Source organism: Anolis carolinensis, chromosome 5 (genome assembly GCF_035594765.1).
Source record: "Anolis carolinensis isolate JA03-04 chromosome 5, rAnoCar3.1.pri, whole genome shotgun sequence".
In the NCBI taxonomy this organism is placed as follows: Eukaryota; Metazoa; Chordata; class Lepidosauria; order Squamata; family Dactyloidae; genus Anolis; species Anolis carolinensis.
The window spans coordinates 162065660-162079577 of NC_085845.1; the positions used below are offsets into that span (position 1 = coordinate 162065660).

Below are 13918 nucleotides of genomic sequence, written 5' to 3' on the forward strand. Positions count from 1 at the left end.
AATATTCTTGCTAATTAAAATTCGTTTTGCCAATTCATTCCAATAAAAGTATTGTGTGCTAAACTCAGAGCTAAATTCAGTAGGTCTCTTGGGTTACTCTGCACTGCTTGGTCCATTTTGATGAATCTTTAAAACTGTTTCTCCTGTTAAAAGCATTGCCTAGGGCAAAAAAAAAAAAACCAAACAACTCATGAGAGCAATAAGAACTATTCTGCTGCCACATAGTTTGTAATATGGGTCTTAACAGACATAGCTTTCAATTACATTAGAAAATCCCATATCAAATAATTGCCTGAACACATCCATTGAGACATCCTAAATGGCTGCTTAAAGCGGAATGCAGAATGAATACTATAGGTAATTAAAGGATTAGTTCTTGCTAACCCTATCCAACATAGGTTTAATTGGGGAAACTGGCCTCCAAATAGCTTTTAATAATCCCACAATAGCACAGAGAAGCCTGTTTCATTTTCTACCTCTGCATACTAAAACGTTTAAAGGGAAATGAGAATATCATGCATCAAATATGAAAGTAGCTTTAGTACAGACTTGTTCAACTTGTAGTTCACCAAGAAAAATACAGACGTATTGAGGCCTGTCAGATACTTGAAACAGCTCTTCTCATTTATGCTACACTTGGTTTTTTAGGATTGTATTTCCATCTTGGGGTGTCATGGAAATGAATATTCATAATTCCTTATTTATATATGTGTGCAGCATTGCCAATAGTTTTGAATACCTAAAGTGAGCAAGCCAAGTGATGTCCTAGTTGAGAGAAGCCCTTTGGTCCCTTGTAAGACTGGCCTTCTTAAACCTGTCTGAAATCAATTAATCCCTCATATATGTGTGTGTATATTGTGCACAAAAAGTCTATACTTTACCTGCTACTAACTCCATTCCGCCAATTCTGGGCTCAGTTAACTCTAGGAACAGCAGGCATGGAGGCTTTTCTTGTTGATGCTTTAGGTTGCAGCCATTGACCTTTTGCTTAAAAACCCGGTCTGTGATGCTGTTGGCAAATGAGAATTGATTAGAGATAGAAAAAATTGAAAATATTTTCTAAAAATAGTCAGAAAATTTAAGAATAAGTATTGAGATGTTAGTAATTTCAACCAGCACTGAACAATGAATCAAAATAATCATATGTCTACTCTTTTTATTTTGTGCAGCTATTTTTAATTCAAAACAGTTGGGAATCACATTGGAGATGTAATCAGTGGCTAATAAGAGAATTTGCTGGAAAACTGATAATGCTCGATTTTTTAGGCCTGTGGTCCAATGGGATTTATCAGGAATTCTGCTTGTATATTATCCATTTCAGGAGCTAGCACTCTCTCTACCTAAGCTAGTGGAGCTGGTCCCAGATGTGGTGTTGAGGTTCCCCCACTTGTTAGTATTAGAATATATCAACTACCAAGGCAGCCAGGTCTGGGACAACTCAAGCTTTTATGGCCACGAAGACAGCTATTGGGCCATTCCAGATGTCAGGATGTGCTGGCAGGAAGATAATTCTTTACTACAGGTTTCAAGTGAGGCATTCAGAGCATTGTCTTGTCACTTTTGTTGCATGAGTGTCAGTTGCCGATGTGCAAGATGTTTGCTCTGCTCCTACTTGGATGGTCAGCATGAAAAGGCATTGCTTAGTCTCAAAGACAAATCAGGTTGGGGTTATACAGAGGTCAGACTTAACCTCTTTTTTAAAAAAAACCCACAAGAAAACACTGAGGGAAATTATATGGAGTTCAAAGAGCACTGTCATCAGTACACTGATGATACACAGCTCTTCTCATTTACATCATCAAGTGAAGTGCTGGACATCCTCAATTTTCATAAAATGAACTAGATGATGGCCAATAAACAAGAGTCTAGACCAACTGAAGTACCAACAGTTCTTCTGTCTAGATGTAAGGTGTTGTATGGATTGTGGAGGTATTTTTGTATTAAAAAAATAGGTCAAACCCTACTGTATCACGAAAAGGAATTATTTTAGATTCTTCTAGATTTACAATCCAATTTGCAAAGAGCAGCCACAGGATTATCAAATACACTCCTGGAAAAAGTGAAAAGGGGCCTCTCGTTTTGCACTCTAGTGAAAGAACAATTATTCTGTCAAATGTACGCAGATTATATTCTTTTTTTCAACAAACAGTAAGAGTCAGATGTTGAAAATGCTCCTTGGCATTTCCAAAATTGTTACTGAAAAAACATTCCTTCATTATTGTTGCTTTGCGCCTTCAAGTCATTTCTGAAACTGAAATTATCACGGGGTTTTCCTGACAAGATTTGTTCAGGGGGAATTTGCCTTTTCCTTCTTCTAAAGCTGAGATAGTGTAACTTGCCCAATGTGGTTTCCATAGCCGAGCAGGGCCATACTTGTATCACATTTCAATGCACAAAAGAGATGAGGGTGCTGGCTTACTATTAATACACTAATAATACATTGTCATGTAGGTGGGAATGTCTTTCTTAATATGAAAAGGGATTTATCTTGTCATTTGAATTTTCATAAAATATGTATGTGATGGAAGCCTGCCTATCACACCGGTGAACAGCAGTAAATGACTGGAGATCGGAAACAGATTATGGAAAGTATTTTCCCCATTAGATGCATCTGCTTGTCTTCCAAGAGCATCCTCTGATAAAAATCACATATAAAAGAATCTTGAAATCAACCATTCCCTTGACAACTAATCATAATTTCATTTAAAATGCATACATCCCTGAGCAAAACAATCCTATGGGAAGGTACTTATCGCTCCTCTCCTCTTATCATGTTCAGCATAGAAATAAAAAATCAGTGCTGAGTGTAGAATACCAGAATGGCCTAATGCAAAGTCTAAAATACTCCAAAAATGTGGAGACATATGTCAAGCTGCCCAGGTGTATCCTAAAAGAACAAACCAGCTCAGCTGTCACATATTATGATTTTCTGATTCTGAGAACTTTAGACAAAATAAAGAACACAAGGCTGCCCATTGTACAAAAAAACAAAAACAAATTGAATTTAGTCTAAACTCTGTAATGCTACTACCAGTTCTTAGAAACATTATTGAGTTTACAGCTCTTACAATCCATCAGCCAACATAGCTACTTTAACAAGACTATTCCACAAGGATACATAAAATTAAAATCTAGCAATAAATGAGGGACGATATTCTGCACCTGCATTTTGCCCTTAATCAAAAGAAAATCTTTCCTAAACACAAGGAAGCGTTTAATCTTAAACATACCCCTAGAAGGTTTAAGCCCTCATCTTTAAACACACCAAACAAAACCTACTGCAAGTATGACAGATGCTTTCAGTGAGAAAGAAATGTTACCTGCAGCAGTCTAGGCTTTTTCCTGCCCGAAACATGATGGTTACTTTAATGTTTTGTTGACAGAGATGTGAGGAGGTAACATGAAGCCGCTGGAGTTTACCTACTTAAAAATCCCCAGCTTACAGATGCTTTAGCACCTTTTGAACTTTTTTTCTGATACAGCTGCTCCCAGAAACAATTGTCTTGTGCAAATGCACTCCATTGGGCTTTCTAAATGATTCATCTTGCCACAGACCTTGATATTCAATACAGGTGAAATAACATAAACACAGTACAGCTTTCAGGTTTCTCTCATCAAGTGCTGGAAAAACTTCAATAGAAATGCTGCAGCATCCAAGGATGCACCAGACAGTTCCCGAGCCATTCCCCTTTTATCTGTTTTCTCTATAAAAGAGCACGGATTTCTTTTGGGATCTGGGGAACAACCAGAGCTGAAACTACTTTTCCCTCTATAAGTTTAGGCAGAGACATCTAAAAAGATGACTCAGTCCTTTCTCCTCTCCAGGTAATCTTTCTGACTTTCTGACAGTTTCATACTAGTTTACTGAGTCCATGTTTTCTCTTATGGGTAAATTCTAAATAACCTCAATGCTTGCCGAAATATATCCAAGGTTATGCCTTGAAACTGGATAAAGCTAATTGCTATGAGGTGCTTAAAGGAAGCCTTCATTACACACAAACAAGCAATAAAAAGCCAGTAACTGCTTCTTTTGGGCAAAGCAGCATTGTAAAATACAATAAAACCAAATCCACAAAAGGGCAAAACCTTTATTGGTCAGCCAAAATGCAGAAATTATATCATGTAAGTTTTTGAAACTTTATTGGCTTCTTCATCAGGCAAAGATGTAAAAAATCATATCGGAGAAGAAAAGTGGTAAAGTTGGAATCACTGCTACTCTGTAACTTTATTGTATTTATGTTATTTAAGATAGAGAGATCTCAATGCAGGTAAAAAGCACTCCTTTTCATGGCCACGTGGGGATGGGCACAAAGGGCAATAAAAGACAGGTAATACAATTTCAACTATTAGCAAAAGAAAAGTAACTTGCCTTGAAATTCAGGCTGCTTCATTCTGTGGAAAGTTAACTAACTACTCTTTTCTTAGGCAGATAACAATGCATTTCTTAAGAAGTCCCTCCATTGTTATATATGGAAAAATCTGTAGATGCTGTATAGATAAAACATGCCAGGTGTAGTCCAAATGAAAGAAATGGAATATTCAGAAAATAAGCAAAATATATTTAATAATTAAAAATTACAAGTTAAAAATGTTATCAATGATAAGTTAATTTCTCACAGGCACTTTTTCTTTGCTTTATTTCGGGATTGGCATTCATTGTTTCCCTGAATATATATTAAAAAGTGTACATCAAGATACATAAGAGTTATTTTCATTGATGAATAGAAAGTAACAGCTTCTCTTGGTTCTCTAAGCACTCTTTCAGTTTATCTTCAGTCAGAGTCAAGCGCTGCTCCAAGATTGAGATAGTCTGTTAGGAAAGGAGAGGAAGCACTTATTATTGACAATGTTTTATTTGCAAAACAAAAATAAACACAAAAAAACCTCTACTCCTAGCACATTAAGAAAAAAAAAAGTTTGGTTCAGATATTCCAGCCTTGAGAAAAAGCTCGCTAAGCAACAGAAGTGTTATGAAGATTACGTTTTGGAAAGAATCTTTAGTCATGCCATGAATCTGGATATTGATGTTTGTGTTTTTGTTATAGAGTATGTGTAAGTATGATATGCAATATTTTCAGCATCAAAATACAGTTCTAAAGAAGAACTCTCAAGTAGGGTTTTCTAGTCCTAAATATTTGCTATGGCAGAGAATTCCCACATGGCACCACTAGGGTGTGTATTTATACATTAGCTGCTGTGGGAAATAAATCCTCCAAGGAACTATTTTACCAAGAGATAGCAATAGGAAAGGCGAGTGTTGAGAGATCTTTGAAAAGCTCAGATCCAAAGAACCAGGCGAGATGTTCTGCACACATGCCAGGATTTTTTTAACTTCCCCAGCTTTTTCCTGAACAGCTGCATTGCCTGAACAGCTGTAGGAGAAACACGTGTCTGAGATGGAGGCTGCAGCTGAGAGGGGTGCTTCTCCTGCCCCCAGGCGCACTTCAAAGTGACTTCTGCTCATGCACAGGGAGCTCTTAAGGTCCCAGCATTCCCTTATTGTTAGGTAAAAGAACTTCACAATGCTTTTGGATGAACATCATGTATTTCTGAAATTCCTTCTTGTCTTAGAAGCCAGCACTTCAATGGTATCGCTTTTTAAACATGTTCTCAACCATAATGTGGAGTATCTTAAATCAATCAATATGTTTATTGTGCTAGTCAAAAGTCATGAGAAAGAGCTACAAAATGTGCAGAACATTCAAGATTAAAAAGTACAGAAGATGGTAACCAAAGTGATCACCAAGCTCACATAAGGCATAAAAACATTTCATGTTACAGATAAATTTCTAACATAACAATCAAATTAATACTTTCAGTCTGCATGGCTTTGTAGCAATTTTATCTAGTGTTCTTTTCCTGATGTTTTTTGCAGCCAAAGTGAAAAGGGCTACTTTATAGGTTACATAATCTTTAGAATCAGGAAAAAAGCTTAAATATGAATTCAAAAGAAGTTTCAAGCAAACTTCTGTGAATATGTCACACTGCATATCTGGATTCCACCAACACAATTAGAAATAGAGCCATCACTACCTCAGTGATGATAACAGCAACAATAAAATGACATACTTCTATTTAAAGCATACAAAGCATCTGACATACAAGGCTTCTTGGTTTAAATCATGTAATCAATTAACGTAAGGGCTTATGTTTCAGAACAGCCTTTTCCCCTTTTAAAGGGAGACTACTTATTTAAGGGGCTTACTTACTTGGGGGCCCCTGGTGGCACAGTGCGTTAAAGCGCTGAGCTACTGAACTTGTGGACCAAAAGGTCCCAGGTTCAAATCCCGGGAACGGAATGAGCACCCGCTGTTAGCCCCAGCTCCTGCCAACCTAGCAGTTCGAAAACAAGCAAATGTGAGTAGATCAACAGATACCTCTCCGGCTCCATGCAGCCATGCCGGCCACATGACCTTGAAGGTGTCTACGGACAACGCTGGCTCTTCGGCTTAGAAATGGAGATGAGCACCAACCCCCACAGTCAGTCATGACTGGACTTAACCTCAGGGGAAAACCTTTACCTTTACCTACTTATTTAAAGCTACTGTAGCTCAAATGTAGCACTATGAAAGAAAAATGATAGCTTTCCTTTTCAAACATAAATTGCATTAGATTTCATTAAATGTTCTTGTATTCTCTTTCATTAGAATCTCAAAAGGACATTTATAAAGATGGATAGCATGTCAATTTTAATGAACATTATCTTGCTGCTTGTTACAACATTAGCATTTATCACAGCTAAAGACAGAGAGTGAAGTCTGCACCTGCTCATTGCATGAACCGATGAACTGAGATACCACATAACCCACTCTGGGAAAGCTTTTGAAGGATAGGGTATAAATCTATAAACAAGTTTTTAAGTAAATAAATAAAGATTGAAACATGGATTTCCAGTCTTGGACAGAAGCCCAGTGTTTAGCCACACTCTTCCCACACAGAGAGGCCTTCCTTGTTACTTCCCACCCCGTTCTGGTCTTATTTGTTAGGATTTCGTCCAGAGAAATGAAAACTGATTAATAAAGGGAAACATGGTAATTCAGTAGATGTGATGTTGTTGGGAACTCACAAGGGTCAGAATGTCGAGTTGCTCAATAATATGCTCCAACGCGTTAGTCATAACTGGAGAAATGCCTACAGGCTCATCCATGGTGCCTGGTTCATCCGCAAAAGGCAATATTTGTCTGTTTTCACCCTCCAAACGTCTTTTTGATACTGTTGGAGAGGATAAAGCATGAGGATCCAGCTGAGCCTTTGTCTTGATCTAAAAAGGAAGCAGAGAATATACATATAGTAAGCTTTAAACATTTCAGCATTGGTAGGTGTGGATATTAAAGTCTCCCCTTTTAAGCACATAAAAATAATTATTGCATTTGTACTTCTATTTCCATTTTCACAAAAAATAAGATGACTTATCCCAATCTTATACATTATTCCTTTTATATGTATGGAAATATTACAGCTTGACTAGATTAATATTCCTAGTGGACAGTGATACAAATGTAACATGACTGAGCTACAATATATGAGCAAGGATCTATAGTTAGTTTGTGTGTATCCAGATTTTTAGAATGGGTTTAGGTGCACCCAAAACTGCTCTTTGGATCTTGCCATGGGTTAACACATTACAGCTCTTACCTCAGTGGTGCATAATCTGAATGATCTCCAGATGTTGTTGCTGCTTATCAGCCCCAACTCCCATGACTGATAGGAATAGTGGGAGCTGTGACACAAACTCTTGGGAGCCGCAAATTGCTTAGCTTTGCCTTATAGGATCATTCATGAAAGTCACATTGGCAGTTAGTACACAAATAGGACAAGAATCAAATTGGTTCCAAGTCAATATACCTAAGCAAGTCCTGGCTTAAGACAGGCCAGCTTATACCTTTTGATTTATAGGGAGCAGTTTTGGAATGCTCTGAAATAAGAGGGAAATGCCTTACATCAGTGGCTCTCAACCAGTGGGCGCCAGATGTTTTGGCCTTCAACTCCCAGAAATCCTAGCAGCTGGTAAACTGGCTCGGATTTCTGGGAGTCGTAGGCCAAAACATCTGGGACCCACAGGTTGAGAACCACTGCCATACAGGATATAGTTACAGAAGGATCTGAAAAAAGTAAAATGCATTCTCCATGGTGAGGCTACACTATAAAAAAAGCCCCCCTCAAATAATGAAACATTTTAGAAATTTCTAAGCATAATTAGGTCTAGTATGGGGTTCTCAGGAAACACAAACATTTGTATGCCATTAACACAGTCTAAGTGTTTCAGAAATACTGAGCAGTATCTATATAAACACAAGTAAAGTTAAGCATAAAAACCACACATACCATGGAAGCATGTCCTCATGTTTTACAGGATAAGCATGATGCAGTATCCCAGGACATGTTTTATAGGAATAGGGATGTCACACATAGTCTGCAACTAGTCAATTAAACAAGAAGGCTTAACTAAGGTGCCTATGTTTCACTCTTTCTGAATTGGTCATGTTTGTTGTAGGAACTTCCTTGGGCAATCTATACCAGCTCTATGTTATAAATAAAATTCTGTTACATTTAAGAATCAAACATCTTATTACCTGGACCCAATCAATTTGAAAGCTGACCCATCATTTAACTTTGCCTGAAAATAAACTAACTAGTGCCGGTGTTCCCAAGAATGTACATGCTATATGATACATCTCAAAAACCACCTTCCTTTAATCTTTGGCCAGCTTTCTTACACATAAAGCATATTTGACAGCTTCCTGTAAAATGCCAGAATGACCTCATGACAAATAAGGATTTGAAGATAGGCCTTCGAAATGAATCATGACGTTGGTGAGGCATGCACTTTAAAAATAGGACACCAGTTTCCACTTTGACTATATAAGTAGAACTGTCTTGTATCACTTTGAAGCATGCAAGGTGGCAAAGCAGAAATGCACTTTTGTTTTCAATGAACATATTTGTTAAGAACTAGGGTTCTATGTACATTTACCTTGGATTGAGGCCAACTTAACTCACTGATGCTTACTTTTAAGTACATTTGTATATGACTACACCGTAAGGTTCTGTAGAAATTATATTGTTGTTTATGAAGAACCATTGTGGTTGCTATTTTAGAATCAGGGGTTCTTGTTTTTATTTGTCAATTCAGGCAGGGAAACCCTCTGACTGATTCAGGACACATTGCACGCTCCCATCCCAAAAGGAGGACAATGGCAAATCTCCTCTGAAATGTTTTGCCGAGAACATGCTGGGATAGTCACCAGAAATCAGAGTTGACTTGAAGTTACATAACAGCAACACAAAAATCTTACTATGTTCCATTTGCAGTTTGACCATTTACACCTGACAAAGCTTAAGATTTCTTTTGCTAGCACTATGTCTATTATGAAAACCTCTGAAAAGTTCCCCTTAAGGTCACTGTAAGCTAGAAATGACCTGATACTTTACAACAATAATAATAGGATATTTAAATCTGGAACATTTAAATCCAGTTTAATTCTAAAAGTGAGGGCAAGGATAAACAGTCCCTGGAAGTTTCTCATGGAAATGCTGTGTGGCTGTGGAAGTCACAACATTGGACTGCATTGACAATTTAAGCCTTAGGAATGGGCTCTGAATCTCTGCCCATGCAGAGCCTCCCACACACAAATGGCAAACAACATACCTAAAAGGATTACCCTCAATAATGAAATGGATGTTTCCATCACTCACTTTGTTACTCTTACTAACTTAACCTAAAGCTGCCCAAGCTTATAGGGGGCACTAGGTCATTTCAGAACAAGTGGAGTAGGGAATCTCACAGTGACTTGGTTTTATTATAACATATGCAGGATTGGGGAGAGGGAGAATAAACAGAGTTCTTCAGTTGTTGCCCTTGCAGCTGTGCTTGGATATGCCAGCTTTATTGATTTATTTGCTAGGGACGACAGCTGTGTTAAATTTAGCACAACGGTGGCATTACACCACAGTGATCTCTCAGCCACACTCAACAGCACAAAGCGGGCCTGTGGTCTTTTAAACACGTAAACTGGGTTGAGGGCAAAATATGGACTTCTGTGTTTGAAAAATTCCAAAAGTGTAGTAGTTTTTACTATTCCAAAAAGGCTTCAGAGAAGCTTTTCACACTGTTATTTAAACTGAAAATAACAGTAACTTCTAGGACTGCTGGTACTTTGATGGAGGTTGGAGTTCATATCCTTCACATGTCATCAATGGCAGGAAATGCACAATGTGAAACATTAGAATACTAAAACTTCACATGGAAAAAGTTTGCAAAGAATTGGGTGTTCTTTAGGGCAAGATGGATACACTGGCTGAAGCCTAAGTATCTCACTACAAATATTAAATGAATTATATTGTACTTCTATGTAAGTATTAATGTGAAATCTGGCATTTGAAAGAAATCAGTGTTTTCCATTATATTTTCATAAACTATACTTATTTTATATTTAAATGTTAAAATTGAATATGGTTCAGTTTTAAGTAAAGGTTTTCTCCTGACATTAAGTCTAGCCGTGTCTGACTCTGGGAGTTGATGCTCATCCCCATTTCTAAGCCAAAGAGCCGGCGTTGTCCATAGACACCTCCAAAGTCATGTGGCCGGCATGACTGCATGGAGTGCTGTTATCTTCCCACCGGAGTGATACCTATTGATCTACTCACATTTGCAAGTTTTCAAACTGCTAGGTTGGCAGAAGCTGGGGCTAACAATGAAAGCTCACTCCGCTCCCAGGATTCGAACCACTGACCTTTCGGTCAGCAAGTTCAGCAACTCAGCAGTTTAACCCACTGCACCACCGAGGGCTCCAATTTTTATCTATCAGCAAAATAAGTTTGGCAAAATAAAAAAGAGACAAAACATTCCACTAGAGAATAAAGTCATCAAAAGCTCTTGGCTTCCAAAGGTGAGAAAATACAGCCAGGAAGTCAACTCAAAATAGAATCCCTGCAGGAAGAAGTATATACAAGTCCCTTCATAAACGACAAATGTTCTTATGCAGACCCAAGGTACCAAAAATAACAATAACAATTATATGGAGAGAGGTAAAGAGATGTAATAAAAGGCTGGTCTTCGGTGTCTCTGTAAACAGCTGCAGCAGGAAGCTCTTAAAATGAGACGGACAAATAACTTGAAACCACCAAAACATTCACACTATTTACAATCGAAATAAAAATGAGCCCGGTTTAATTTGCAACTAGTTGCTTCAGACCATATGTGTACATAGCCCAAGGAAGAGCTCACAGCAAAGCCCCTTAATGCTGATGCAATGCCACCTAGTTTTTAACTGGACTGCAGTTCCATCAAAAGCTGCCTCTCCCAATCTAACTTTACAACCTCATTCCACCCCCTCTACCCCAACCCACTAGCTTCCTGTCTTCCTGGTCTTGCCTTTGAAGCATGGGGGACACAGCTGCTTTCCCTAAATCTTGGCCCCCTCTCCGTGTCCAGAACATCCTTCACACACATGAATGCCCTATCTTTGTTGTCTGGATTTTCAATTTGCAACTGAGGAGGACTGACAACCATTGCAGCCACTCCACAGACTCTGGGGATCACCTGTGATGGCTTGGACAGTTTTCTTCCTTGCTCAAATGATTAACGGTGGTCTTCTTCCATTTGATATTCAAAATGAATTTAACTGTGAATTCCACGTATTATATCAGTCTTTTTATATAAAGAAAATGTAATAATCAGCATTCAAAAAACCGTTGAAGTATTTCCACACATGGAATTGCCATAGTAGGGTTCTGCATGGCTACCCGCCCTTGCCAAATTTTAGCCATTTTATGATAGGATCCATCTGGTGAATAGCCTACTGTTTGCAGGAACAGAAAACACATCCATGTGCCAAATAACCAGGAACAATTAGATCAAAATCTCTCATATTGATCCAAATTCTATCCAAAATATAAATGTGTTTGAAAACATCTTCAGGATAATGTAGACTGCTACGGATTTGGCTTTAAACAGTAGTGCTGAACGTGCAGTCCATAGGATTCCAATTGCCATCGACCCTTTACCAATTGCTTGGCCATATTGTGCCCCAAACTATCATAAACATGGGAAGGTTTCCATTCTCTTGCCCTCCAAATCCCCCACATAAAAAGAAAAATAGCATTTTAAAGCTGACAGTTGAAACTGTTTTTGGTTGTGTACTCTATGTAACCATGTATAAGTCTAAATGTTTTACTAAAAAATCATGTCAAAAAACATGGGGCAACTTATCTGTGGATCAATGAGTACTGTACCTTAACTCTTATTTTAAAAAGGAACCATTCCCTGCCAAAAGGTGAGTACTTAGTCCACCAAAGGAGAATCTAAAAGAAGCATCAATACATTCTATTATTTTCACTGTGCATTACTTCTGGCAATTTTGAATGCCTGTGTGGGGAAATGGCAGCCGCTGGCACCAAAACAGCGTTGTCCACAATTTTGGCCCCAAAACCTCCCCTCAACTTATACATGAGAATGTACTTCTGTTTGGGCTGGGAGAATGCTGTAGATGGGGGGGTGGGGGGAGGATTGACCCTCCTTTTCCAGTAGCCAACCTCTGCTAAACAGAGTTACAAACTAGATAATCCAATTCAGTGTAAATCTGCTCCTTATTTGCCTCCGTTAAACTCTGTAATCAAACTATTGGTCTGCAGTGCTGTAGCAAAACTGATAACAGCAGTTAACTACTTTGCAAGGAGAAAAACCTCACTAAATGTAGTGAATTTATGCATGAGACTGTTCTGTTAACATATTTAGCTTTGTATGGATTTCCCTCTTGCACAAAACTGCATAGATTTTTATAGGGGGAATGGACGGACACTTGATTATTTTTCCCTCTTGTCCATGATATTATGTGTGGTTAGGCTATTGTGCTACTGTCACTTAATCCTTACATATTCCAAATGTAGTTAACTATAATATTGGGCCAAGGGCAATATTCTGATATTAGGTCAATGGGCATAAGCCAAAATGGTGGACAGAAGCCTTATTTTTTCTGATGTCAGCTGACATTAGGTCTACAGTTTTTTAAATGCTGACATTACAATGCTCCATTTACTTACATTTGTATAAAAGTAAAATTGTTTGGAAATGGCTCAGTGATCGGCAGCAATATTTTCCATGGTAAAGCACGCAGCTTGTTGTTTGAGGGAAGGGGAAAATGCTCAACCCTGCATGCATGTGCTTACCACATTGAAGTTTAAAACAGGGCAGTTACAGATTTACAGAACTGCTGACCACCAGCTTCATTAGCTGCCGTTACGCTTACAGACTGGCAAAGGCATTCAGATCAGTAGTAAATCATCTTGTAGGTCAGCAGGAAGCTCATTATGGGCAGACAGTCCAAGTGACAGAAGCACTCTCTAAGCTTGTAAGAGCAGTAATTTCCTGTGTGAAAGCCTTGCCGCTGTCTCTGCATTCCTCAGGGTGCAGCGCTCAGAGAATATTTCTTTTCCACATGAAGAGGAAGGAAACAGTTGTTAGCGGATGTGGGGACTGATAGTTGTGAGGCGTTTAACAAATGTCTAATTATCAGCTGTAAGATACTGGCAGCAAGTTAGACTTCCAGAAATATAAGGGCAAAACCGAGAGGTGATGAGGGAGCAATTGGTGGTGGAGACATGAGGTCACAGTTCATACGAAAAATATTAGATTATGTTACAATGCAGCAAAAAACCAAAAATATCTGTGTCCCACCCAACACATTCAGGAGCAGCCATGTTGGCTGTGCAGCATAATACAACAAAACCCCAAATCCACAAAACATGCCCCAAATACATCACACAATTTTGGGAAGTTTTATTGGTTTCATCAGACAAAGAAGTTAAGACATCTAAGATTTTAGTATTTATAGGTTTTACCTATGTAACACTTAAACATTTTTCCCCAGGGGTAACACTATTGAAACCTCACAAGATATTCAGTGTTCTCTGACTAAGA

The 13918-nt window shown here is 38.3% G+C and overlaps 1 protein-coding gene across 2 annotated transcripts in view; it reads right to left on the reverse strand.

Moving 5' to 3' along the window:
- Positions 1–4547: 4547 nt before the first annotated feature.
- poc1b (POC1 centriolar protein B) overlaps positions 4548–13918 on the reverse strand; it is a 31703-nt gene continuing 22332 nt past the window's right edge. For both annotated transcript variants that reach the window (XM_062982799.1, XM_062982800.1), the window contains 2 exons: positions 7067–7261; positions 4548–4810 (listed from right to left, as the gene is read on the reverse strand). In XM_062982799.1, coding sequence (XP_062838869.1) covers positions 4712–4810; positions 7067–7261 — 294 coding nt within the window. In that variant the 3' untranslated portion in view covers positions 4548–4711. The remainder of the gene's footprint in view (positions 4811–7066; positions 7262–13918) is intronic.